At 43.2% G+C, this 26360-nt stretch overlaps 2 protein-coding genes across 5 annotated transcripts in view; both read right to left on the bottom strand.

The window, feature by feature from the left end:
- Positions 1 to 3253: 3253 nt before the first annotated feature.
- The window catches only part of LOC308580918 (uncharacterized protein), a 161170-nt gene continuing 138063 nt past the window's right edge, over positions 3254 to 26360 (bottom strand). For 3 of the 4 annotated variants that reach the window (XM_081183218.1, XM_081183217.1, XM_081183220.1), the window contains one exon: positions 3254 to 6061. In XM_081183218.1, coding sequence (XP_081039344.1) covers positions 4749 to 5981 — 1233 coding nt within the window. In that variant the 5' untranslated portion in view covers positions 5982 to 6061 and the 3' untranslated portion in view covers positions 3254 to 4748. Of the gene's footprint in view, positions 6062 to 8588; positions 8882 to 26360 lie in introns of all 4 variants that reach the window. The other variant, XM_081183219.1, reaches the window with a different exon arrangement.
- Positions 11809 to 26360, bottom strand: part of LOC308580515 (uncharacterized protein) — a 43635-nt gene continuing 29083 nt past the window's right edge. Inside the window, exon 2 of the mRNA XM_081182249.1 lies at positions 11809 to 23593. Coding sequence (XP_081038375.1) covers positions 21372 to 23486 — 2115 coding nt within the window. The 5' untranslated portion in view covers positions 23487 to 23593 and the 3' untranslated portion in view covers positions 11809 to 21371. The remainder of the gene's footprint in view (positions 23594 to 26360) is intronic.

The raw sequence follows: 26360 nt of genomic DNA on the forward strand, positions 1-26360 counted from the left end.
TCCCCGTCGTGTCTCTGAGGGGCGAGAGAGGAGGAGCCCCTCCCCCCGCTGCAATGGGGTTGTGAGGGGGGGGGAGAGAGACCCCTTTCTGCCCCCCTCCCAAGAGGGTCCCCGTCGTGTCTCTGAGGGGCGAGAGAGGAGGAGCCCCTCCCCCCGCTGCAATGGGGTTGTGGGGGGGGGAGATAGAGAGACCCCTTTCTGCCCCCCTCCCAAGAGGGTCCCCGTCGTGTCTCTGAGGGGCGAGAGAGGAGGAGCCCCTCCCCCCGCTGCAATGGGGTTGTGAGGGGGGGAGAGAGAGAGACCCCTTTCTGCCCCCCTCCCAAGAGGGTCCCCGTCGTGTCTCTGAGGGGCGAGAGAGGAGGAGCCCCTCCCCCCGCTGCTGCTTCCCCTCAACGACTTTTCCCGCCTTTTCCCAACTTCCCGCCCTTCGGGATCTGAGCCTCACCTCAGTTTCAGGCGCCGAGGAGGCAGATTCCCCGGGATCCCTGCTCTCTGAGTGGATTTCTTCTCATTCGCCCTGATCTCTGCTCATAGATCTGGCTTTTGGAGCTTCTCTCTGCTTCTGTATAAAAAGCCCCTCACCACCTCCTGCCTCCCATACAGTATGTCAAAGTCTGATTTCTTCCCATTTGCTGTGTATAATTCTTCCTCCAGGACTCTTCTTCCTTCCTGGCTTCCCAACTCATAATTCTTCCCTCACTGTCCTTAAATAGCTGTTTGGGGTCTAGTTTGGGGCCTGCATAAAGAACCTCCTCTCTTTTTTCCTTTTAGCTGTAGGTATAAATTCACGGCCAAAAGCCTTATTGATACACAATTTTCCATCTGATGCCTGCTTACTGGGAAGTAAGTCCTACTCTGCTCCCATGTGCGGAGCCAGCAGTTCAGGCAGTTCTGCTGGCAGGAGGCCAAAGGACCCAGAGTGGTTTGCAACCAGGTGGTTTCCAAATGCTGCCCTTTTTGATACGTTTCCATTTTTTCTTTTGTGTGGGTACTGGCCAGATTGAACGCCCCCCCACCCCATTCAAAAGAAAGACTAGCAAAAGATTTCATAGAATCCTAGAGTTGGAAGAGACCACAAGGGCCATCGAGTCCAACCCCCTGCCAAGCAGGAAACACCATCAGAGCACTCCTGACATATGGTTGTCAAGCCTCTGCTTAAAGACCTCCAAAGTAGGAGACTCCACCACACTCCTTGGCAGCAAATTCCACTCTCAAACAGCTCTTACTGTCAGGAAGTTCTTCCTCATGTTTAGGTGGAATCTTCTTTCTTGTAGTTTGGATCCATTGCTCCGTGTCCGCTTCTCTGGAGCAGCAGAAAACAACCTTTCTCCCTCCTCTATGTGACATCCTTTTATATATTTGAACATGGCTATCATATCACCCCTTAACCTCCTCTTCTCCAGGCTAAACATGCCCAGCTCCCTTAGCCGTTCCTCATAAGGCATCGTTTCCAGGCCTTTGACCATTTTGGTTGCCCTCCTCTGGACACGTTCCAGTTTGTCAAGTGTCCTTCTTGAACTGTGGTGCCCAGAACTGGACGCAGTACTCCAGGTGAGGTCTGGTGTTGGGCAGAAATCTGTGATCCAGACATGCCCATGTCAATCACACCTTGTTTTAACATCCATCTAACACAAGGAAAAGAAAATATCCCCCCATCATCACGGAGGTCCACTTGCGAGGGTCTTCTGGCAGTTCCCTCACATTTACAGGGTACCAGGCAGAGGGCCTTCTCGGTAGTGGCACCCTCTCTGTGGAACACCCCCCCCCAATATCAGATGTCAAAGAGAGAATTCCATACCTTTTGGAAGACCTCTGAAGGCACCCCTGTTCAAGAGCAGGGCGGAGATCTCTCAGAAGTGGAGGCTTTGCGCTGAGAGATCTGCTGAGGAGCGGCTGGCTGCCTTCAGGTGGTGCAGAGGCTCTCAGATGCAGCCTCCGGGCTGCCTCCACCTGCCCCAACCCCAGCAACTATTCAGCCTGGCCGCCTTCACGGGGTTGCAGGGACTCTGAGGCGGGGGGGGGGCTCCTTTCAAATTCTCCCTTGAGGGGAGTGCAGCCTCAAACCCCTCAACGGAAAGGGTGACGGAGCCTGCCCCTCCCCAGCTCAGCAGCCCCGATCCAGCTCCTCTTCCCGTGCAAGCAGCAACGCTGCCTAGCGGAGCAGCCCCATCCCATTCCTACTTGCCGCCCGGCCCGCCTTCCCTCAAAAGGAAAAGAGAAGTCTGGCACTCAAAATGGAAGTTATACTCAGAACAGAGCATGTTCGGCTTCCAAAAAAAGTTCCAAAACTGGAACACTCGTTTCTGGGTTTGAAGAGTTCAGGTTGCAAGCAGTTTGAGAACTAAGCTGTTTGAAAACTGAGGTACCACTGTATTTATTTTCCCCAATTACAACTGTATTTATCCCCTCCCCCCGGTGGTGATTTTCTTGAGTCAAAATGAGAGTACTGTAGGGATCAGATGGGATTACCATGAGGAATTATAAAATATACATCAAGCCATTGTGTCCACGATGAAGACATTGTGTTGACTGGGTTTGATATATTGACGATAATTTCTGATTAAATCCCATAAGATTCTACATTCGTGCCCTTTTCCCTGTTGCCCATTTCTCCTGTCACGTACACAGTCCAGTTGCTTCTTGCTTCGCCAGGCAGGCATCCTGGGCCATAAAGATAGTGGGCAAGTTTCTTTGAAGTAGGTTTCTATATGGTAATCTTAGGATGTTAATCTTAGGGCCAGGAAACAGATCTCACATGAAGGGGATAATGATCCGCTGTCCTCCTGGTCATCCTTCTTATCATGTGTATTGCTTGTTTATGACCTCCGGGGTTGCTAAATGCTCTTCTTTGTTTACCCCAGAAATATTTGTGCTTTATTAGTTTTAGTAGTTTAACTTTCTCTCCACGTGGGTTTGTGGAAATGCTCAGAAGAAATCTGATTAGTTCTTACAAACACTCTGTAAAAAGTTCTTTTGTGAATAAAACGGCCTGGGCCGGGGGCTGTGGGAGTCGGACAAGCACAGAGAGACGATTATACGCACCCTTCCCAGAGTCTTGCTGGTTCAAGCCTCTGTGTGTAGTCTTATTAATCAGAGTTCCATCCTTCCTTTACTTTGCGAACGGAACAAGTACCCCCTAAGCATTTTTTTTTAGGAAAAAAAGCACTGAGTTATACCATAACATTACAGATCAATGGAAAGACAATTTAATGAAGAATGTAAGGAAATAACTTTTATGAAGGATTATTTATTACAACAGTAGTCATAAAGAAGAAATGTGAAACAAACAGGAAAAAATTAAATATACAGGTAGAATTGCCGCGTTATAGTAATAATAATAATTTATTATTTATACCCTGCCCATCTGGCTGGGCCACTTTGGGCGGCTTCCAACAAAATATTAAATTACAATAATGCATCAAACATTAAAAGCTTCCCTAAACAGGGCTGCTTTCAGATGTCTTCTAAAATTCTGGTGGTAGTTGTTCTCTTTGACATCTGGTGGGAGGGCGTTCCACAGGGCAGGTGCCACCACCAAGAAGGCCCTCTGCCTGTTTCCCTGTAACTTGGCTTCTTGCAGGGAGACAACCGCCAGAAGGCCCTTGGCGCTGGACCTCAGTGTCTGGACAGAACGATGAGGGTGGAGATGCTCCTTCAGGTATACTGGACCGAGGCCATTTAGGGCTTTCAAGGTCAGCACCAACGCTTTGAATTGTGCTCGGAAACGTACTGGGAGCCAATTTAGGCCTTTCAAGACCAGAGTTCTGTGGTCTCGGCGGCCGCTCCCAGTCACCAGTCCAGCTGCCGCATTCTGCATTAGTTGTAGTTTCCGGGTCACCTTCAAAGGTAGCCCCACAAAGAGCGCATTGCAGTAGTTGGCACTTTGTGATAAATAAGTGGGTTTTGCGTTGCAGTTTGGGTACTCCATCTCTAAAAGGTTCGCCATCACTGCCCTCGGATCATGTCCAGTCGCAAAGGTGGAGGGAGGCTTTCCACCCTCAGGCCCAGAGGTGGCTCCTGCCTTGGGGCAGCTGGTGGATTTGGAGGAAAATGACCCTTAGCACTCTGGGTTGGGGACCTGCCTGAACCTCCTTCCCCATTATACTCATCCTTACGGTTTCTCGCCTGCGTCATTATGGGAATAGCATTCTACACACACTTGTGTCACCATGGCTCCCGCCCCCCAGCACATTGCTTTGAGATGCTCTGCTACGGCCCCTTCTTCCCTGTGCCCCCTTCCCTCTTCATGCAAGACCACCAGTCTCAGCTCTACTTTGAGAAACTCTCCATTCCCAGATACAAACATTTCCAGCTCCCTCCACCAAACACCAACACCAGCTCACTCTCAGTCCGCCCTCTTTCAGCAGCAACACTACAGACTCACATTAAATATTAGATTAGGCTTACTATTGTGAAATGTTACCTTCATTACTTTAAATAAATGTCTAGACCACGTTACAAACAACAGAAGCTCACACACGCTGCCTGCAATTAAGACTGATTTCCTACTATTGATGTGAAAGAAAGTGTCAACTTGGAGAGAAAAAGGTTCTACTCTCTAAAAAGCGTTGCATAATAACCAAAGCAGGATCCATACTCCTTCTAGTTAAACACTTTCTCTTCTTTGAGTTAATTGAATGCCTGTGGGTGTTACCACTATTACAACTCTTACCCCTCGGAGTCTTTTGATCGTTTGTAAGACTTCCACTACAACTGAACCTCTGTCCATTTCCCTAGGACTTATATTGTTACTCCCCTGTATGAGTTTGTTGATGTTTTGTAAGAACTCCACTTGTACTGAAGCTCCTTCCATATTCCATGCATTGAAATGGTTTCTCCCCTGTGTGAGTCCGTTGATGGTTTCTAAGGTTTCTACTAGTAGTGAAGCTCTTTCCACATTCTATGCATTTAAATGGTTTCTCCCCTGTGTGAGTCCGTTGATGTTTTCTAAGGTCTCCACTCCCACTGAAGCTCTTTCCACACTCCATGCAATTAAATGGTTTCTCCCCTGTGTGAGTCCGTTGATGGTTTCTAAGTGATCCACTCCCACTGAAGCTCTTTCCACACTCCATGCATTCAAATAGTTTCTCCCCAGTGTGAGTCCGTTGATGAATTCTAAGGTGTCCACTATTAGTGAAGCTCTTTCCACACTCCATGCACTGAAATGGCTTCTCCCCTGTGTGAGTCCGTTGATGAATTCTAAGGTTTCCACTACCAGTGAAGCTCTTTCCACACTCCATGCATTTAAATGGTTTCTCCCCTGTGTGAGTCCGTTGATGAATTCTAAGGTCTCCACTCCGACTGAAGGTCTTTCCACACTCCATGCAATTAAATGGTTTCTCCCCCATGTGAGCACGTAGATGAATTCTAAGGTGTCCTCTCTGACTGAAGCTCTTTCCACACTCCATGCATTTAAATGGTTTCTCCCCCATGTGAGTCCGTAGATGAATTCTGAGGCATCCGCTAGTAGTGAAGCTCTTTCCACACTCCATGCATTTAAATGGTTTCTCCCCTGTGTGAGTCCGGAGATGAATTCTAAGGTTTCCACTAGTACTGAAGCCCTTTCCACACTCCATACATTTAAATGGTTTCTCCCCCGTGTGAGTCCGTAGATGAATTCTAAGGTGTCCACTATCAGTGAAGCTCTTTCCACACTCCATGCAGTTAAATGGTTTCTCCCCTGTGTGACTCCGTTGGTGTTTTCTAAGGTTTCCACTGTCAGTGAAGCTCTTTCCACACTCCATGCATTTAAATGGTTTCTCCCCTGTGTGAGTCCATTGATGAATTCTAAGGTGTCCACTCCGACTGAAGCTCTTTCCACACTCCATACATTTAAATGATTTCTCCCCTGTGTGACTCCATTGGTGTTTTCTAAGGTTTCCACTGTCAGTGAAGCTCCTTCCACACTCCATACTTTCAAATTGTTTATGTTCTCTGTTTTCACACTCCATGTATTTAAATGTCTTCTTCATTATTCCCATTAGACATGGCCCTCCAGAATTCTGATTGCCTTCTCCATTGTCTTCTTTCGATGGGGTGGGGAGAAAATCCTTTTTGTTTTCTAGGAAGAGAACAAAGGACTATTACACACATCAATTAGCACCTGCTCTTATTTTAACGTCTTGTACAATCTCTCCAGTCCTCCATATGTTCCAAATTTTTAGGAAAGGCAAATGAAATAATGTAAAATAATGGTCATGCACCATCAGCCTTTTATAACCCTTAATTATTGTTAATGAAGCAGCATTATCTTAGAATACGGTTGAACTGTGGGCTTTACGTTTTATAAAAAGTGGTTTCTCACAGGAAAGGGAGCTGCTGTATGTTCCAATATTCCTCAGGGTCCTAAGTTCATCATGAAGTTCTTCATCCTCTGCACTATAGTCCTCCACCCCTTGGGCCACATTTTGTCCCCTTCGACCTCTAGATCTTTATTAATCACCAGCACAGTCCCTTTGGCCTCAGGTGGTGCATACTGACAATTTCTGGAGACCCATATATAAGTCTAGTGACAAGGCTTGGTGCTTGTGGTCGGTTGAAGGAGTGCTCAGTTGGAGAATGTTCTTGGGGTTGGACCTCCATCTCTCAGCCTTGCATTCTTGAATGGAGAGAGCTGGAGATGCAGAAGGAAAGCAGCTGGAGTCTGACCGCTGGGAAGGCCAGATTGAGACACTCACCCCAATTATGATTTATAATAATTATATGCCACCGGGTCTCGCAACTGCCTCCTGACACTGGCTTATCTTAGTGAAGATTCCCTGTCCAGGCCTCTCTCACTGTTCTTCCTCCTTTGCCGTGGGTGACCTAGGGCTTCTGGATATTCTAGCTCTGCTCCAACTGGGAATTATTTATTACCGTATTTTTCGCCCTATAGGACGCACTTTTCCCCCTCGAAAAATAATGGGGAAATGTGTGTGCGTCCTATGGGCCAATGCAAGCTTTCGCTGAAGCCTGGAGAGCGAGAGGGGTCGGTGCGCATCCTGCATGCTGTTGCCTGCATGCTGAAGCCTGCGCGCGTTGAGCTCAGCACGTCCAGGCTTCGTGGACCTCTCCGCAAGCAGCGGGAGCCAGCGCTGGGTTCCCACGGCTTGCAGAGAGCTGCCTGTTTGGGGGCTGGGGTCGGGGGAAACTCCCCCCGCCCCCGCTACTGGCTAGAACATTGCGGTTAACTATTTTTTCCAGTTCCCCCGACTCAGCCGCTGAGGAGCTGTCTCCAAGGGAGGAAAGTGCCAGCACATCAGATTTATTATTTCCTTCAAATGTTAGCAAGACACTGGGGGAGAAATGGGACAGAGGTCAGCTTTGGATTTCTAAAATCTAAGCATTTTAGTTCTGCTGAAGCCTTGAAGCCTTAGCTATTAAAAACCAGTTAGATAAATGGATATATGGATACATATGGATATATATGATTATATAGAAATCATAAGGGTAAAATTATTCCAGGTGGTCTTGCCACATGGGGAAAACTGGGGTTTGGTTTTGACAGCTCCCCAACTCCTTCCAGGTGAAAATAACAATTCTTGGGGTGCCCTACCTTAAAGTGCTTTCCAACTTTGCTGGAGTCTAGCCCTGCGGATGCTGGATTGATCAGAAAACGCGAGGCGGCAGGCAAGCAATGAGGAAGCAAATCTGTGGCCAGAAGGCCTGATTCTTTATTTGTTGCAACAAAGGTCTCAATCTCTAAGGAGAGCAAAAAAGAAAATGTCCAGGACAAAGATTACATGAATTTTTAATAGTTCCCACAACACATTTCTCATAGTGCCATCAAAACATCACAGGTATGTCCCGGAAGAGGAGTGGTGTTGGGCAGAAATCTGTGATCCAGACATGCCCATGTCAATCACACCTTGTTTCAACATGCATCTAACACAAGGAAAAGAAAATATCATCACTGAGGTCCACTTCTGAGGGTCTTCTGGCAGTTCCCTCACATTTACAGGGTACCAGGCAGAGGGCCTTCTCGGTAGTGGCACCCTCCCTGTGGAACACACGCCCCCCAATATCAGATGTCAAAGAGAGAAAGAACTACATAACTTTTGGAAGACCTCTGAAGGCAGCCCTGTTCTGGAGCAGGGCGGAGATCTCTCCGAAGTGGAGGCTTTGCGCTGAGAGATCCCTGCCTCCACTCCTCCTTGCACACAAGTAGGAGCGGCAGTGGGAAGCTCCGCTGAGGAGCAACTGGCTGCCTTCAAGTGGTGCAGGGGCTCTCAGATGCAGTTTCTGGGCTGCCTCCACCTTCCCCAGCCCCAGCAACTATTCAGCCTGGCTGCCTAATAAATAATAATAATAATAATAATAATAATAATAATAATAATAATATTAATAGTGGTGATAATAATAGTAATAATAATTTACTATTTATATCCCGCCGATCTGGCTGAGTTTCCCCAGCCACTCTGGGCGGCTCCCAACCAAGTGTTAAAAACAATACAGCATTAAATATTAACAACTTCCCTAAACAGGGCTGCCTTTAGATGTCTTTTAAAAATAAGATAGCTGCTTAATTCCTTGACATCTGATGGGAGGACATTCCACAGGGCAAGCGCCACCACCCAGAAGGCCCTCTGTCTGGTCCCCTGTAACCTCACTTCTCGCAATGAGGGAACCGCCAGAAGGCCCTCGGCGCTGGATCTCAGTGTCCAGGTTGAACGATGGAGGTGGAGACGCTCCTTCAGGTATACAGGACTGAGGCCGTTTAGGGCTTGAAAGGTCAGCACTGTAGCAGGAACCCCCCCACCCCAATCATTCAGTTTGTACAAACTTCACACACACTCACACTCACACACTACATACGCCACACTTCTGTTATAAATTCATAGAAAAATCAACCATACATCGGATTTGCAGTGTTCCATTTTTATTTGACTCCATATGACAAGGACTATCAAAGGGGGGGGGTGGCTTGGTTCTGGTCAGCCATAATCCCTTCACCATCCCAGCACATCCACAGGAGCCCTGCCCAGTTGCTGTGCCAACCCTGATGGTCCTAGACAGAAGACAATCAAGACAATCACAAAGAACTTGCATATGGTAGTGGATTCAGCATGGACTGAAACAAAGGACAATGATCAGATCTTTACTCTGGGGGCAGGAAACTGCCAACTCCCCTTTGTCTCCTGGAAGTGACTCATGGGAGGGGGAAAGGAGGAACCAGCCAGGTGACAGGACACTCAGGTTACCACCACCAACTCCTCCCTCAACCCCTCCTTTCTGTAATGTATGCATGATGTTTCTGGGGGTAGGCTTGACCTAGAGGAGGGGAATTTCAAAAGTTTTTATAAGACCTAGCACACTATTTTTCTGGGTCTTTTCCTCTCTCCTGCAAGTGAGGGGAACACCCTGATGCATCAGCTCAATAAAGGCCAAGCCTACAGGCTGCTGTTTTGCTCCAAGTTATCCTGGTTGGTGTCTTTGTTTTGTCCAAGGGAGCCCTCGGATTTTTCCGGTAACACCACCAAGGCCCCAAAATCAGCTGGCTCTCAGCCCATCATCACTCACCCCAGCACTCCAGATTCTCCCCTCCCTATCTAACATTATATTATATCTGCTATTATACTTGTGAGACATGACCTTCATTTCTTTAAAGACCTGTCTATACAACTTTATATACAAATACCAGAACTTCACATGCACTCCATGCATTTAAGACTGATTTCCCATTATCTGAGTTCATTGATGGGAAGGAAAGTGAACTCTGAGAGAAATACGTCAAACACTCCATACATCTAAATGTTTTCTTCTCCCCTTTGAGAATCTGTAGAGGTTTCTTAAGCATCCCATTCTAACTGATGCACCGCTCTGGGACTTCCAGGTTGTCGCATCAGAGTTCAGTCGCCTGCCATGCACCCTCCGCAGCAGATCAGGTGCTGTGGTAAACTGGTCCCCAACCATTTGCCCCTCCCTCACCTGTCTTTGCTCTCCGGCCAGACCAGGCTTCTGGAGCAAGGCTGGCAGACCCTTTTACCTTTTCAGAAACAGGACGAAACAGAACTGGTAAGGCTGCCACCACTCCCTTGTCCCAGGGTTACCTTAAGCCACAGCTCAAGGGAGACGGCTGTGTTTCTTCATTACCGGTTAACCCCAAACTACAAGTTGCTTCCACAAGCTTGCAGGTAGAAATTCTTTAGTAAGGCACAACCAAGAAGCTAGGCATTGGATTTAGCTATTTTCCCGGATAGGCACACACAATACAAGTGAAAGTTCTTTTGTGCTGAAGATTTCCTAAGACCTCTGAATGCGGATTTCTGAAGGACTCTGAACTCTCCTATCTTTGCCTTAGAGTGTAGAAGTGAGTATTAGCTAGCTATATTTTGCAACGTTTTAATTTTCTCTTTACTTGTAATCTACCAAAAGATGTGCCTGCTTTTTAGCATGTCTTTTTTTTTTTAGTGTTTCTTCGTTACCGGTTAACCCCAAACTACAAGTTGCTTCCACAAGCTTGCAGGTAGAAATTCTTTAGTAAAGCGCAACCAAGAAGCTAGGCGTTGGATTTAGCTATTCCCTCGGATAGGCACACACTGGAAGTGTGGAAGAGGTACAAAAAATTGATTGAGAAAGGCATCCCTTGGTGGCTCTCTCCAACTGACATCATTAAAATAAAAAAAATAAACATGACGGATGAAAGATGTACGTATGAGGACCTTCTAGAAAAGACAGAAGTAGGATGGAGGGTGAAGCCCTATGAGGAGTTGAAAGACAAAATAAAAGAATGGTTTCATTTCCACCAGATTAATGCTTTATGGGGTGAGCACAAGAGATTGGGGATGAACGAAAAAAAATCGAGGTTTCAGGTCGAAATTTTGGAAAGTAATGATAAACTCCTCTCCAAAATGTATAAACAATTATTGGAATGGGACACCAAAGAAGGTCTGGTGAAGGGAGTGATGGTAAAATGGGAGAGGGACCTCGGTCATAATATAGATTATAACAAATGGCAGATACTTTGGATGAAAGGCGTAAAATTTACAGCTTGCGTAGCCCTGCGTGAAAATTTAGAGAAAATGATCTACCGTTGGTATCTGACCCCAGCAAAGTTAGGAAAGATGTATAAAACTGTTGATAACACCTGCTGGAGATGTAGAGACAAGGTTGGGACCTTCTTCCACATCTGGTGGACCTGTGATGTAGTAAAAGAATTTTGGAAGCAAATTTATGACGAAATGAAAAAAATTTTGAAGTATAATTTCCCCAAAACCCCTGAGCTGTTTCTCTTAGGGATGACTGGTAAGGAAATAAAGAAAATAGACCAGACATTTATTCAATATGCCATGGCTGCGGCGAGGATCCAAATTGCACAAAAATGGAAAACCCCCGACTTACCTACGGTTGGAGAGTGGCAATTGAGGCTATATCAATATATTGAATTAGCGAGATTAACACAAAAAATAAGACAAAACAACATAGGTAAATATAAAGACGAATGGAATAAATTTTTAATTTATTTTGAAACCATCCAGGGAATAAATAATTTATCAGTAGACGATAGTTAAAATCATCGATGTATAACGTTTTACCAATACTGCAGAAGTAATATAAGAATAGGTAACTCCAAGACCGAGTTGGACGGAAGTTCTGTTATCTGTAATTGTAAATGCGTTTTTTGTCTTTTTTTTGTTTTTTTCTTTTTTCTCTTTTCTACTTTTTTCTTCTTTTCTTTTTTTTGATGGAGTCTTTTCTGTATGTATATATTTGCAATATAATGTAAACTGTGTATTTTTCTTAAATAAAATTAATAAAAAATTTTAAAAAAAGAGAAAGTTTCTTGCTTAAAATTTATTTTAAAACATAGAGAACATGCTAAAAAGCAGGCACATCTTTTGGTAGATTACAAGTAAAGAGAAAATAAAAACGTTGCAAAATATAGCTAGCTAATACTCACTTCTACACTCTAAGGCAAAGATAGGAGAGTTCAGAGTCCTTCAGAAATCCGCATTCAGAGGTCTTAGGAAATCTTCAGCACAAAAGAACGGCTGCTTAGGTGGAACATCAGCAGCCGGGCGATTTTGTGGATTGCAGAGCGCGCCTTCCCAGCCATTCTCAAGATCTTTTATCCCTAATTTGCACATGGAATCAGATCCCCCAGGCCCAATCACCACTCTTGGTTACATTTGAATTCTCCAATAACCAGCTTGTGGGCTAATAATTTTAACTTCTGACAGCTGGGCCAATTAAGACTCCAGAGCCTAGATCAAAGTTGTTTCCTCCCTTTCTTGGAGCTTATGCAAATGCACCTCCTTTGGGCAATTAACAGGGAGATAACATCACCGGCTGGATATACATAACTTCCCTCACAGGTGTCAACCCTTCACATTATCCAGAGAATTCCTCTCCCATAGTAAACCTTTCACGCCCTTGGAGCCAACGGGTCTACGGGTTAAAGCAACAGGACCTAGTTCCCATAATTCTTGCTGGTTTCCCACAAGGCCTCACTCTCCGCTTGACCAAAGTACTAACTTTACTACAGGTGCCATGGGGGTGGGAGAGAGAGTGTGGGTATAGCCCCCCCATAAGGCTCTGGGGTTACTGGAACATTGGAGCACCCTGCCTAAAGTGGAAAGCTATAAAAATGTTGGGTGTTAACAAGAACTTGACTATGGGCCAGACGAGGAAGACACCCTCAACCAAAGTAGAGAAGGAGAAACAAGAGGAGAAAGAAAGAAAAAACCGACTTGATGGAGATTCTTGCTTTCAGAGTGAAATCAGCTTATGCAAAAGCAAATAAACTACAAGGAGTTTGATTGATTTTATGAAACTCAAGATCAAGAACTCCAAACACACTACCAGAAAAACTGATTACAATGCTCAAAATTGCTGAAGAAAAGAACCAGCTATAAGTTTCTGGCTGATGCGCTCAAGAAGAATTCAATTCCCTTTAGTTGAGAATTCCTGGAAGGGAACTTTTTAATGTACATAGGGAAGAAACAAAGATGGCAAGGGCCAATAAAAACAGAGGCATTCTAGAGGAAATATATTTTAAAAAAGAGCTGGGAGATGCATCAGTAGAAGAGCTGGAGGAGGGAGATAGCTGATAAGGGGAAAGGGGACTTAAAACTGTTTAAAGGATTCAATGATGGATTTAAAATTGTTTTCATTGAATGTGAATGGTTTGAACAACAAAACCAAATGAAATAAAATTACACATATTTTCACAAGGAAACAACAACAAAAATGATTATTGGTAAATAAAGGACTAGGACAGGAATTCATATAAAACAAAGAAAAGAGGGGTGGTACTATATATGAATTCCAAACTGGACTCTAAACAGATCTTTAGAGGTGAAGAATTATTGCAGTGAAAGTGATGGTGAAGGAGAAAAAAATATTATTGGTAGGAGCTGACGCACCTAATGAGGAAAAAGAAAGATTTCTTCCAACTATTGGATGAAAGTATGTCTGAGGTTTATGTTGGAAATATAATTATTATGGGCGATTTTAATGGAGTAGTATCACTGGACTAAGACAGAACACTGCAGAAAGGTATCTCAAAAGAAGGCAAAATACCAAATACTTTTTTTGTAATTAATTATGTAATTAGGAAGAATTTATAAAGAGTTTGGGAAATGTATAAGGATTTGTTGGAAAAGAAAACATCTTTGTGGCTTTCAGCCAACCAGATGAATTATAACTAGGGAGAAAATTACTTTACTTAGGGTGATGCTCCTGAAGAAACCATTTCTTTTAGGGATAACTGGGTTAAATGTTCCATGAAGACAGATGAACGACAGCAGCAAAAGTACTTTATGCACAAAAATGGCAAAATCAAGAGATAGCTACACTTGATCAAGAGAGCGGCAGTTAAAAGTGATGGAATATGTCAAATTGGCAAATTTAACTATGAAAATAAGAGATCAAGACAGACATTAAGGAGGAGTAGAAACCTTTTGTTGAATATTTAAAGAATTTTTGTAAACATGTACAAACACAAGTAGGAGCTGAATGGAAAACAACAGTTGAAAACTTGCTGGAGAAGAGTGTGGAAAAGGTAAGGTGTAAATATCTGAAATATGCAGCAATTTAAAAATTCTATGGGGAAACCATGGAGAGGAAGTCAAGTATGAAATAAATGTGTATCTGGAAAGTATGTAGCAATTTGTAAATAAATTCCATATAAAAACAAATTGCATATAAAATTATATACATATAAGGTAATAGAAGAACTTCCCACACTCCTTCCATTCAAATCATTTCTGCTTTTTCAGTTTGTTGGTAGATTGTTGGGTTTCAACTCTTAAAGCTTCTCCTCCTTGTGAGTCCATTGATGTTTTGTAAGAACATCAGGATTGAAGAGCTATCTACACTCCATATAAGTAAGTGGTTTTCGCTCTGTGAGTTCAATGGTGTTTGCTAAGGTGTCCACTTCTATTGAAGCTCTTTCCAAACTCCATGCATTTAAATGGTTTCTCCCCTGTGTGAGTCCGTTGATGCTTTCTTCTTTTTTTTGCCAGTAAATTTTTATTCAGAATTTGTCAAAGAAAAAAAAAGAAATAAGACAAACAAATACAGAAATAAACAATTTAACATAAATTTTTCATCCTATTTTCATGCTATACACAAGGTAAGCCTAAAATCATACCAAAAAAAAACAGTATAAACATTTGGCTCTACTTAGCCTTTGACTTCCCTTCACCCTTTTGGTAAGTATCAAATATATCCCTAATTGCGTATTTAGTTTGTTAATGTTTATTAGCTGATAAAGTTATTCTAATACCGCCAGTTCCTCCTATATATCCGTTCCAATATATTTCCAAAATTTACTCCAATTTTTTTGAAATTTCTGGTCATCTTGGTCTCGTAATCTGCCTGTTAATCTATCTAACTCGGCATAGTTAATCATTTTGACCTGCCAGTCACTTACACTCGGTATAGTTTCTGTTTTCCAATTTTGTGCCAGCATAATTCTTGCAGCTGTGGTGGCGTAGAGAAATATTTTTTTATCTTCATTTTTTATTTCCTTACTCATAATTCCCAGGAAAAAGGCCTCAGGTCTTTTGGGAAAAGTATATTTAAGAATTTTTTAAAGTTCATTATAAATTGCTTCCCAAAAAACCTTCACCTTGTTGCATAGCTACCACATATGGTAGAGGTCTCCCTCCACTTCACCACATTTCCAGCATGTCTTATTTTCTAATCTATAAATTTTAGCCAATTTTGCCGGCGTAAGATACCATCTATAGAGCATTTTCCATACATTTTCTCTCAGACTCGTACAGGCCGTAAATTTAATATCTCTATTCCACAATTCCAACCACTTTTCAAACTCGATGTTATAGCCAAAGTCAATTGCCCATTTAATCATTGCCTCTTTGACTTCCTCATCTTTTGTATGCCATTCCAGTAATATGTCATATAATTTAGACAATGTTTTGGTTTTACCTTCTATTATTTCTATATTAAATTTTGATTTCTTATCCTCAAAGCCTATTATTCTTTTGTCTTGCTTTAGCATATCATTCACCTGATGATATTGTAACCAACCGGTGAACTGATCCTTTATTTCCTCATAAGGTTTCAGTTTAAGCCCTTGTTCTGATTTTCTTAGCAAGTCTTCGTAGGTGGCTGTCTTCCCTTCCATGTTGGTTTTTTAATTGTTAAGGCCTCTACCGGTGAGATCCACCATGGTGTTTTTCTTTCAAGAAGGTTCTTATTTCTTTCCCAGACCTGGTATATTGGTCCCCTGAAAATATGATTTAAGAAAGCCCTATGGACTTTCACCTTCTCGTACCAGAGGTATGCATGCCACCCGTACCAATTATTAAAACCTTCTAAATCCAATAGATCTCTATTCTCCAATTTTATCCAATCTTTTAGCCAAAGTAGGCACGCTGTTTCATAATATAAACTCAAATCTGGGAGAGCAAAACCTCCTCTTTCCTTTTTATCAGTTAATATTTTCATTTTAATCCTTGGTCTTTTCCCCTGCCAGATGAATTTCATCAGGGTTCTCTGCCATTCTTTGCATTGTTTTAAACCTTTAATCACTGGAAGGGTTTGAAATAAGAACAACATCCTCGGCAAAACGTTCATTTTAACCACTGCTATCCTCCCTAAAAAGGAGAATTTCATCCTCCCCCATATTTCTAGATCTTTCTTTATTTTTCTCCATGTAACTTCATAATTATCTTTATATAAGTTTAGGTTTTTTGCCGTAATCCACACTCCCAGATATTTCACTTCTTTTACCACCATAATTTCCACTTTTTGTTCTAGATCTTTCGTTTCTTCCTTAGTTAGATTTTTAACCAGCATTTTTGTTTTATTCTTATTTACCTTAAAGCCCGCCACCTCTCCAAATTCCTCAATTTTTTGTAATGCTTCTTTTACACTATCTTGTGGGTCCTCCAAGGTCAGAACAATATCGTCGGCAAAGGCTTTGATTTTGAATTCCTTCTTTCCTACTCTAATTCCTTTCACTTCTGTTGCCTCCCTCAATCTCTTATTAAGTACTTCCAAAATTGTAATAAATAATAAAGGGGACAGGGGGCAACCTTGTCTAGTCCCTTTGTATATATTAAAGTATTCTGTTGTATTATTGTTTATCACCAGCTTTGCTTTCTGTTCTTTGTATATTGCTTCTATGCCTCTTCTAAATTTTCCACCAATTCCCATCATTTCCAAAACCTTCTTTAAAAAATTCCAGGAAACATTGTCAAATGCCTTTTCGGCATCTATGAAGACCAGTGCAGCTTTCCTGTCTATTTTCATGTCCAAATATTCAATAATGTCAATCAAGTTCCTTACGTTATCCCGTAATTGTCTCCCTGGGAGAAATCCTGTTTGGTCACCATGAATTTTGTTAATTAAGACCTTCTTTAATCTTTCCGCCATTATGTCTGCAAATAGCTTATAATCATTATTTAATAATGAGATTGGCCTATAGTTCTTTACTTCCATAGTATCCACCTCTTTTTTAGGAATCAATGTTACATAGGCTTCCTTCCAGGTATTAGGTATCTTTCCTTCTCTCAATATATTATTCATAACCTCTCCCAGCACTGGTGATACTTGGTTAATTAGTATTTTATAATATTTAGCCGGAAGGCCGTCCGGTCCCGGCGCCTTCCCAGCTTTCATCTTTTTGATAGCTTTTTTTATCTCTTCCTGTGTTATTATCTCATCCAGTGCTGCTCTTTCTTCTTTTACGATTCGTTCCAGATGTTTTTTTTTTGCAAAAATTGATCTATTTCTTGTTCTGTTTCCTCTCCTTTTATACAAATCCTTATAATATCTTTGGAATATTCTTTTTATTTCTTTTGGTTCTTCCATAATCATATCTCCTTTTATTTTAGTGATCATACTCGATTTCTTCCTTTCTCTCAACTGCCACGCTAGATATTTCCCTATCTTATTTGCGGACTCAAAGTTCTTTTGGTTCATCAACCTAATTTTCCACTCTATCTCTTGGTTAATTATTGTAGCAAATTTAGCTTGTAGTATTTTTAAGTTCTGTTTTAAATTCTCTTCGCTAGGGTTAACAGTTAATTTTCTTTCATTTTCCATAATCTGCGTTAGAATCTGTTCTTTCTTTTTCTTTTCTTAATTGGCTATTTTTCTGAATCAAAAAACCCCTCATGACCGCTTTTCCTGTGTCCCACACTGTCTCTATGGAAGTTTCTCCATTTAAGTTCCACCTAAAGTATTCTTCAATTGTTTCTATAGCTTTATTTACTATCTTTTGATCATTAAATAAATATTCATTCATTCTCCATCTGGGTGTTTTAACCTCTCTACCTTTTAACTCCATGGAAACTGCACTATGATCAGATAAAGTTCGAGGCCAAATTTCAGACTTGATTAAGTTCTGAACCAATTCCCTCGAGACCCAAATACTGTCTATCCTCCCCCAACTCTGATTCGGATTTGAAAAAAAAGTAAATTGTTTTGCAGTAGGGTTTTTAAATCTCCAAGCATCCGCCAATCCCAGATTATTTACCATATCAAAGAACGATCGTGGTAGTTTACCTTCTTTCCCATCTTGTCTTTTTGTTAATCTATCCATATTCGGCGTCACCACCCCATTAAAGTCTCCCATCAATATCATTTTCTGATCCATCCATTCCATTAGTATATTATCTAATTCCAAAAAGAAAGCTGATTTTTTCTCATTTGGGGCATATATTCCAACCACAACTATTTTTTCTCCATGAAACACCATCTGCACTACCACCACTCTCCCATGTTCATCTTTATACAATAATTGCGGGTCATATTTTTCCTTTATATAAATTACTACCCCTCTTTTCTTAACCCTGTCAAAAGTCACAAAATCCAATCCCAATCTCTTATTACTTAGTACCCTCTTATGTTTTCCTATTACATGCGTTTCTTGGAGACAAATTAAATCCCAATTCTTTTTCAGCAATACATGCGCAATCTGATTCCTTTTATTTTTATTGTTCAAACCGTTCACATTCCAGCTTATTATTTTTAAAACCATCTATTTAACTATTCTAGCTAATTTAACTAGATTGAATAGAATCTACTGTTCCTTGCTTTCCTCCTCCTCTTCTTCCCCTTCTCCTATTAAGATCTCCTCTTTTTCTTCTTCTTCACTCCCTTCACCCTCCTCGTCTCTCTGTCGTTCCTCCCTTTCCACCTCCCCTTCAACTTTTCCCAGGTCCTTCTCGTATCTCCTAGCAAATTTTTGGAGTTCAACACTGGTGCTCAATTTAAACCTTTTTTCCTTAAAGTAGAATGAAATGCCTTCAGGAAACTCCCATCTATACAATATCCCATTCTTCTTCAATTGGTTTGTTAATTTTTTGTATGTCTCTCTCCTTCGAAGAAATCTCGAAGGAATTTCTTTAAAAATCATAATTGGGTTTCCTTCAATATATAACCTTTTTGTATGGTTCTGTTGCAGTATTTCATTTCTTATTTCCAAAGTGTTGAACATGACAATTACGTCACCTGGCAGCTTTTTCTTTCTGGCTCTGTCTGATTTTGGTCTTATTCGAAAAATATTTACTAAATGACAGTTTACCTCCTCCTCACTCCTATTTAACCAAGTTGCCAGTTCTTTAATCATTTTAGATCTAATATTCTCATTTGGGGTCTCTGGTACACCCCTCAATTTCAGGTTAGTTTGATTTTGCCTCATTTGCATCATAGCCATATTGTCCAACAACTCTTCCTGCACTCTTTCTATCTCTTTAACTTCTACTCTAATTCTATCCACCTCCTTCTTACTAGTTTTCGTATCCTTTTGCACCTTTTTCATTGTGTCTTCCAAAACCTTAGTTCTTACTGATAAATCTTTAACCTTTCCTGTCAATTCCCCCACCACTCCCTCCAATTTCTTGTCCAAAGTGTCCTGTACCTCAAGTAATTTTCTCTCAATATATTGTTCATTATTTTTAAATTCTTTTCTTATTTCGGCCATCAGACTGCTATAGTCTTTAATTTCTTTGCTTTCCTTAGCATCCTCTTGTCTCGACGGCCTCCTTTCCGCTGGTGTTGTCACCCCCTTTTTTGCACCGTTTGTCATTTTGTAGGCTTATAAAATCTTAGGGTCCACCACACCAAGGTCTTTCAAAAAGGGATGAAGCACGAGTTCACAGATAGTCTCTAATGAGTTAATAGCTTACCGGGTCTGGCGTTGGGGTGTAATAACAAATAGTGGGCGTCAGACTTTATACAGAGTTTTACAGTCTATACCTTTTACCATCTTTACCCTCTTAGATGGTGGTATTGTAAAAATCTGGCGTCACCAAAAATTTTCTTTTACTGGAGCCTTGGAGGTTCTTCGGGAAGTGTTCCTTATGCTGGTTTAAATTCTCTCATTTGGCTTTTGGCGCATGTCCCTTTAAATCTCAAATGCATGCAAAGGCGTAGTAGATCAAGCTCAAATTGATTATGACGGATAGCAGAGCCAAGTTGAATCCCGAAATGGCTTCCTCCTCCCTTTTTTAAACCCAAAGGGAAGTCACTAACATAGAACCAGCCGTAAGATCTGGGGAGGACCTAGGCTTTCTCCACCGTTTCACTCTTTCTTCCATCCACTTCAAACAAGGAAGATTGCTGTTAACAATAACGTCCTCCAAAGCAATAACGTTCTCAAAAAAAAAACCTGTCGGTTACAGCGCCGACCAAATGTCCCAGAAACCTCCCTTCCTCCTCTCCAACCCAGCAAAGAGTCTCTCTATCAAAAAATCTCAGTAATACCTCGCTTCCAACTCTTTATACTTTATACTTTGTAAAATGTAGCTTGTTACCGAGGATATTCCTTCCCCTCACAAGCGGTTACTTTCTTGCTCTTTCATTCACGTCTGCCAGCTTTTCGCTTTACTCCTTTATCAATCTTACCGCCAGTAATGAATTCCTCCTTCTTTTGCCTTTAAATTTCTTTCTCCGCTGGGTACTTCTTTTGCTTTCTCTCCTCCGCTTTCAGCTTTCTGCTTTCTGCAGAGCTTTAGAGCTATTTCCCAGCTTTTCCTCCGTTGTCGGAGGTCCGCCGCTTTCACTCGGAGCCTGAGCCTTCACAGCATGGAGTCTGATACTTCCCTCTTCTCGCTGCGGCTCCAGCCTTGTTAAACGCCGGCAACATAGGCGAGCACACGCAGCCTTGCTGGGTATATAGACCAACAGGATATCCCACCTGTGGTTAGGGGGTTCACGGAGCCTTCGTGACCCCTCTGAGACCCCCACGCTGTTCGAGGCTTCTCAGACGAGTTGCCTCGCGCTCCTTCCCGTGGCCGCGGCGTCCCGGGAGTCCCTTTTTTTTCCTAGCAGGGGAGCGCAGCTATCGTACACCCCTGACCGAAGAACGGCATACCCCCTCCATCCGGGATGGCCGTCCTCCTCCACCAAGCGCGCAGCTTCGGGAGGGACGCACATGGAGCGGTGAGGGAGGAAGGGGACACCCGCCTAGCCAGCCAGATCAGCCGAATCAACCCTGGCGATCAATGGGGTGACAGATGTCGCAGCCAGATCGCCCTCACATCCGTTGATGCTTTCCAAGCGTTCCACTCTCAGTGAAGCTCTTTCCACACTCCATGCATTTAAATGGTTTCTCACCTGTGAGTGCGTTGATGAATTCTAAGGTTTCCACTAGTAGTGAAGCTCTTTCCACATTCCATGCATTTAAATGGTTTCTCCCCTGTGTGACTCCGTTGATGAATTCTAAGGTGTCCACTCTGACTGAAGCTCTTTCCACACTCCATGCATTTAGAATCATAGAATCATAGAGTTGGAAGAGACCAGAAGGGCCATCGAGTCCAACCCCCTGCCAAGCAGGAAACACCATCAGAGCACTCCTGACATATGGTTGTCAAGCCTCTGCTTAAAGACCTCCAAAGAAGGAGACTCCACCACGCTCCTTGGCAGCAAATTCCACTGTCGAACAGCTCTTACTGTCAGGAAGTTCTTCCTAATGTTTAGGTGGAATCTTCTTTCTTGTAGTTTGGATCCATTGCTCCGTGTCCGCTTCTTTGGAGCAGCAGAAATGGTTTCTCCCCTGTGTGACTCCGTTGATGAATTCTAAGGTGTCCACTCTCACTGAAGCTCTTCCCATACTCCATGCATTTAAATGGTTTCTCCCCAGTGTGACTCCGTTGATGAATTCTAAGGTGTCCACTCTGACTGAAGCTCTTTCCACACTCCATGCATTCAAATGGTTTCTCCCCCGTGTGAGTCCGTTGATGAATTCTAAGGTTTCCACTCTGACTGAAGCTCTTTCCACACTCCATGCATTTAAATGATTTCTCCCCTGTGTGACTCCGTTGATGAATTCTAAGGTCTCCACTCCGAATGAAGCTCTTTCCACACTCCATGCATTTAAATGGTTTCTCCCCTGTGTGACTCCATTGATGAATTCTAAGGTTTCCACTCTGACTGAAGCTCTTTCCACATTCCATGCACTTAAATGGTTTCTCCCCTGTGTGACTCCGTTGATGAATTCTAAGGTCTCCACTCCCACTGAAGCTCTTTCCACACTCCATGCATTTAAATGGTTTCTCCCCTGTGTGACTCCGTTGATGAATTCTAAGGTGTCCACTCTCACTGAAGCTCTTCCCACACTCCATGCATTTAAATGGTTTCTCCCCAGTGTGACTCCGTTGATGAATTCTAAGGTGTCCACTCTGACTGAAGCTCTTTCCACACTCCATGCATTCAAATGGTTTCTCCCCTGTGTGACTCCGTTGATGAACTCTAAGGTGTCCACTCTGACTGAAGCTCTTTCCACACTCCATGCATTCAAATGGTTTCTCTCCCGTGTGACTCCGTTGATGAATTTCAAGTTTTCCACGCTCAGTGAAGCTCTTTCCACACTCCATGCATTTAAATGGTTTCTCCCCTGTGTGAGTCCGTTGATGAATTCTAAGGTATCCACTCTGAGTGAAACTCTTTCCACATTCCATGCATTCAAATGGTTTCTCCCCTGTGTGACTCCGTTGATGAATTCTAAGGTGTCCACTCTCACTGAAGCTCTTTCCACACTCCATGCATTTAAATGATTTCTCCCCTGTGTGAGTCCGTTGATGAATTCTAAGGTTTCCACTCTGACTGAAGCTCTTTCCACATTCCATGCATTTAAATGATTTCTCCCCTGTGTGACTCCGTTGATGAATTCTAAGTTTTCCACTCTCAGTGAAGCTCTTTCCACACTCCATGCATTCAAATGGTTTCTCCCCCGTGTGACTCCGTTGATGAATTCTAAGGTGTCCACTCTGACTGAAGCTCTTTCCACACTCCATGCATTCAAATGGTTTCTCCCCCGTGTGACTCCGTTGATGAATTCTAAGGTCTCCACTCTGACTGAAGCTCTTTCCACACTCCATGCACTTAAATGGTTTCTCCCCTGTGTGACTCCGTTGATGAATTCTAAGGTGTCCACTCCCACTGAAGCTCTTTCCACATTCCATGCATTCAAATGGTTTCTCCCCTGTGTGACTCCGTTGATGAATTCTAAGGTATCCACTCTGAGTGAAACTCTTTCCACATTCCATGCATTCAAATGGTTTCTCCCCCGTGTGAGTCCGTTGATGAATTCTAAGGTCTCCACTCTGACTGAAGCTCTTTCCACACTCCATGCATTTAAATGATTTCTCCCCTGTGTGACTCCGTTGATGAATTCTAAGTTTTCCACTCTCAGTGAAGCTCTTTCCACACTCCATGCATTCAAATGGTTTCTCCCCCGTGTGACTCCGTTGATGAATTCTAAGGTGTCCACTCTGACTGAAGCTCTTTCCACACTCCATGCATTCAAATGGTTTCTCCCCCGTGTGACTCCGTTGATGAATTCTAAGGTGTCCACTCTGACTGAAGCTCTTTCCACACTCCATGCATTTAAATGGTTTCTCCCCCGTGTGACTCCGTTGATGAATTCTAAGCACTCCACTCTGACTGAAGCTCTTTCCACACTCCATGCATTTAAATGGTTTCTCCCCCGTGTGAGTCCGTTGATGAATTCTAAGGTCTCCACTCTGACTGAAACTCTTCCCACACTCCATACTTTCAAATTGTTTCTCCTCTCTCTTTTCACAATCCATGAATTTATATGGTTTCTTTGTTATTCCCACTGGACATGGCCCTCCAGAATTTTGACTGCCTTCTCCATTTTCTTCTTTCAACAGGGAGGAGCGGGGGGAAAGGAAACCTAGGAAGAGAACAAAGGAATATTACACATATCAATTAGCACCTGCTCTTATTTTGACATCTCGTACATTCTTTCCTGTCCTCCATATGAAATTTTTCGGAAAGACAGATGAAATAATGTTAAATAATGGTAATGCATCATCAGCCTTTCCTAACCTTTAATTAAGCATTAATGAAGCAGCATTATCTTAGAATACAGTTTAACTGTGGGCTTTACGTTTGATAAAAAATGGTTTATCACAGGAAAGGGAGCTGCTCTATGTTCCATGAACCTGGCCAATATTCATCAGGGTCCTAAGTTCATCATGAAGTTCTTCATCTGCTGCACTATAATCCTCCACCCCTTGGGCCACATTTTGTCCCCTTCGACCTCTAGATGTTTATTAATCACCTGCAGAGTCCCTTTGGCCTCAGGAGGTCCATACTGACCATTTTGGGAGACCCATATATAAGTCTAGTGACAAGGCTTGGTGCTTGTGGTCGGTTGAAGGAGTGCTCAGTGGGACAATGTTCTTGGGGTTGGACCTCCATCTCTCAGCCTTGCATTCTTGAATGGAGAGAGCTCGAGATGCAGAAGGAAAGCAGCTGGAGCCTGACTGCTGGGAAGGCCAGATTGAGACACCCATCCAAATTATGATTTATAATAATTATATGCCACCGGGTCTCGCACCCGCCTCCTGACACTGGCTTATCTTAGCGGAGATTCCCTGTCCAGGCCTCTCTCACTGTTCTTCCTCCTTTGCCCTGGGTGGCCAAGGGCTTCCGGATATTCTAGCTCTGCTCCAACTGGGAATTATTTATTAAATTGTTATACCTCTCTTCATCTGAATATCACAAGATAAAAATATGTGTTACACTGAAAAAGGTGAGTATTAAAGGTGAATAACACTGGCCAGAGTGGTGCATCCTCTGGTTATCTCCCGCTTGGACTACTGCAATGCGCTCTACGTGGGGCTACCTTTGAAGGTGACTCGGAAACTACAACTAATCCAGAATGCGGCAGCTAGACTGGTGACTGGCAGCGGCCGCCAATACCATATAACACCAGTCTTGAAAGACCTACATTGGCTCCCAGTACGTTTCCAAGCACAATTCAAAGTGTTGGTGTTGACCTTTAAAGCCCTAAACGGCCTCGGTCCAGTATACCTGAAGGAGCGTCTCCACCCCCATCATTCTGCCCGGACGCTGAGGTCCAGCGCCGAGGGCCTTCTGGCGGTTCCCTCATTGCGAGAAGCAAAGCTGCAGGGAACCAGGCAGAGGGCCTTCTCGGTAGTGGCACCCGCCCTGTGGAACGCCCTTCCAGCAGATGTCAAAGCGATAAACAACTACCTGACATTCAGAAGACATCTTAAGGCAGCCCTGTTCAGGGAAGTTTTTAACGTGTGATATTTTACTGTATTTTTGGTTTCTATGGAAGCCACCCAGAGTGGCTGGGGAGGCCCAGCCAGATGGGCGGGGTATAAATAATAAATTATAATTATAATTATTATTATGATTGTTGGAAAGAAAAGAAAGAAGAAGGAAACCCGTGGTGTGTCCTCCTGAATGTAATATAGTAGTAATAATAATAATAATAATAATAATAATAATAATAATAATAATAATGTGTAAAGAAGAAACCAATCTTCAAATCAGTTTCATATTCCCTGGCTGTATTTCTCAGCCATGATTGTGACTCAGAATCTTAGCCACACTTTATTCTAGAATATCAACTGGATCTCTTTGTAATAGGAGCCAGACATCCCTGGGATTTCATCCAGACATTCCTTTAGTGTGGGCAGCAGCAGCGGAGGAAGGAAGGAATTAACATTGGGGGCAAACCACTTCCTTCAGAAGGTCTTCCCCAGCGGCCAGCAGGGTTGATAAACTGCTCAGTGTGGACACCTTGGCTTTATAGTGTTAGGGTCTGGATACCAATCATAATCCCTTGGAAATGTCTCAAGAACCCTTAAGATCCAGTTCCACCAACTCCCAAGTAACACTGCGCCCTAGAGGAACCTTCTGTGCTGAGTTGAGGCATCTCTTGTGGAGTTTGGAACTGACAAGGTTAAAACTCCGTGGTGTCCTGTATCTGGATCTGGGAGGAGCTGGGAGGAGCTCGATGCAGAGAAGTGCATCACAGGATGTTGTTCTGACGCTCTTCAGATCTGTCTCTGCAACGGACAGAGAAGCAGCTCAGCTTAGAAGCTGCTGTGAGTGTGCTTTTGGAAAGCAGAGAAATGGCCCAAGTTTCCGATGGTTTCTGATGGATTTATTACTCTGTAAATAAAGCTACTGGAGATAAGAAAAGACTGTCTCTGGACTTGATTTATCCCTTTATCTCACACGGAAGCAGGACCGCTGCTACTCTGCATTTCTTTGGCCAGGTCAGCAGAGCCTACGCCGAGGAAGCGCTGCCTGGACCCAAAGATTTATTTCCGCAAATCTCTGGTCCTCCAGTTGTGGTTGGACTCAAAGTACCACCTGCCCAAGCAAGGATGGCCCATGGCCAGGGAGGATGGGAGTCTTTCCCCTTCCCCCCCTCCTCTGAAAATGAGGAATGGGGGAGGTGGGGCACATTGACGCAAGGGGGACATTGACACACCAATAATATTTCAATATCAAGAGATGATATTTGTGTCGCGACATCACCCAAATGTGCCTATGCATGTGTGAGTAGAAGAGTTGCGACTGCGCTGGCCGCCAGTTAGCCGTTGGCGTTTGAAGAGAGTAGGTGTGTTTTTAGCACGACCATCTAAAAATTATGTGAAATGTAAAAGTGTTCCAAC

Source organism: Podarcis bocagei, assembly GCF_964188305.1.
Source record: "Podarcis bocagei genome assembly, chromosome: 2".
NCBI classification, from domain to species: domain Eukaryota; kingdom Metazoa; phylum Chordata; class Lepidosauria; order Squamata; family Lacertidae; genus Podarcis; species Podarcis bocagei.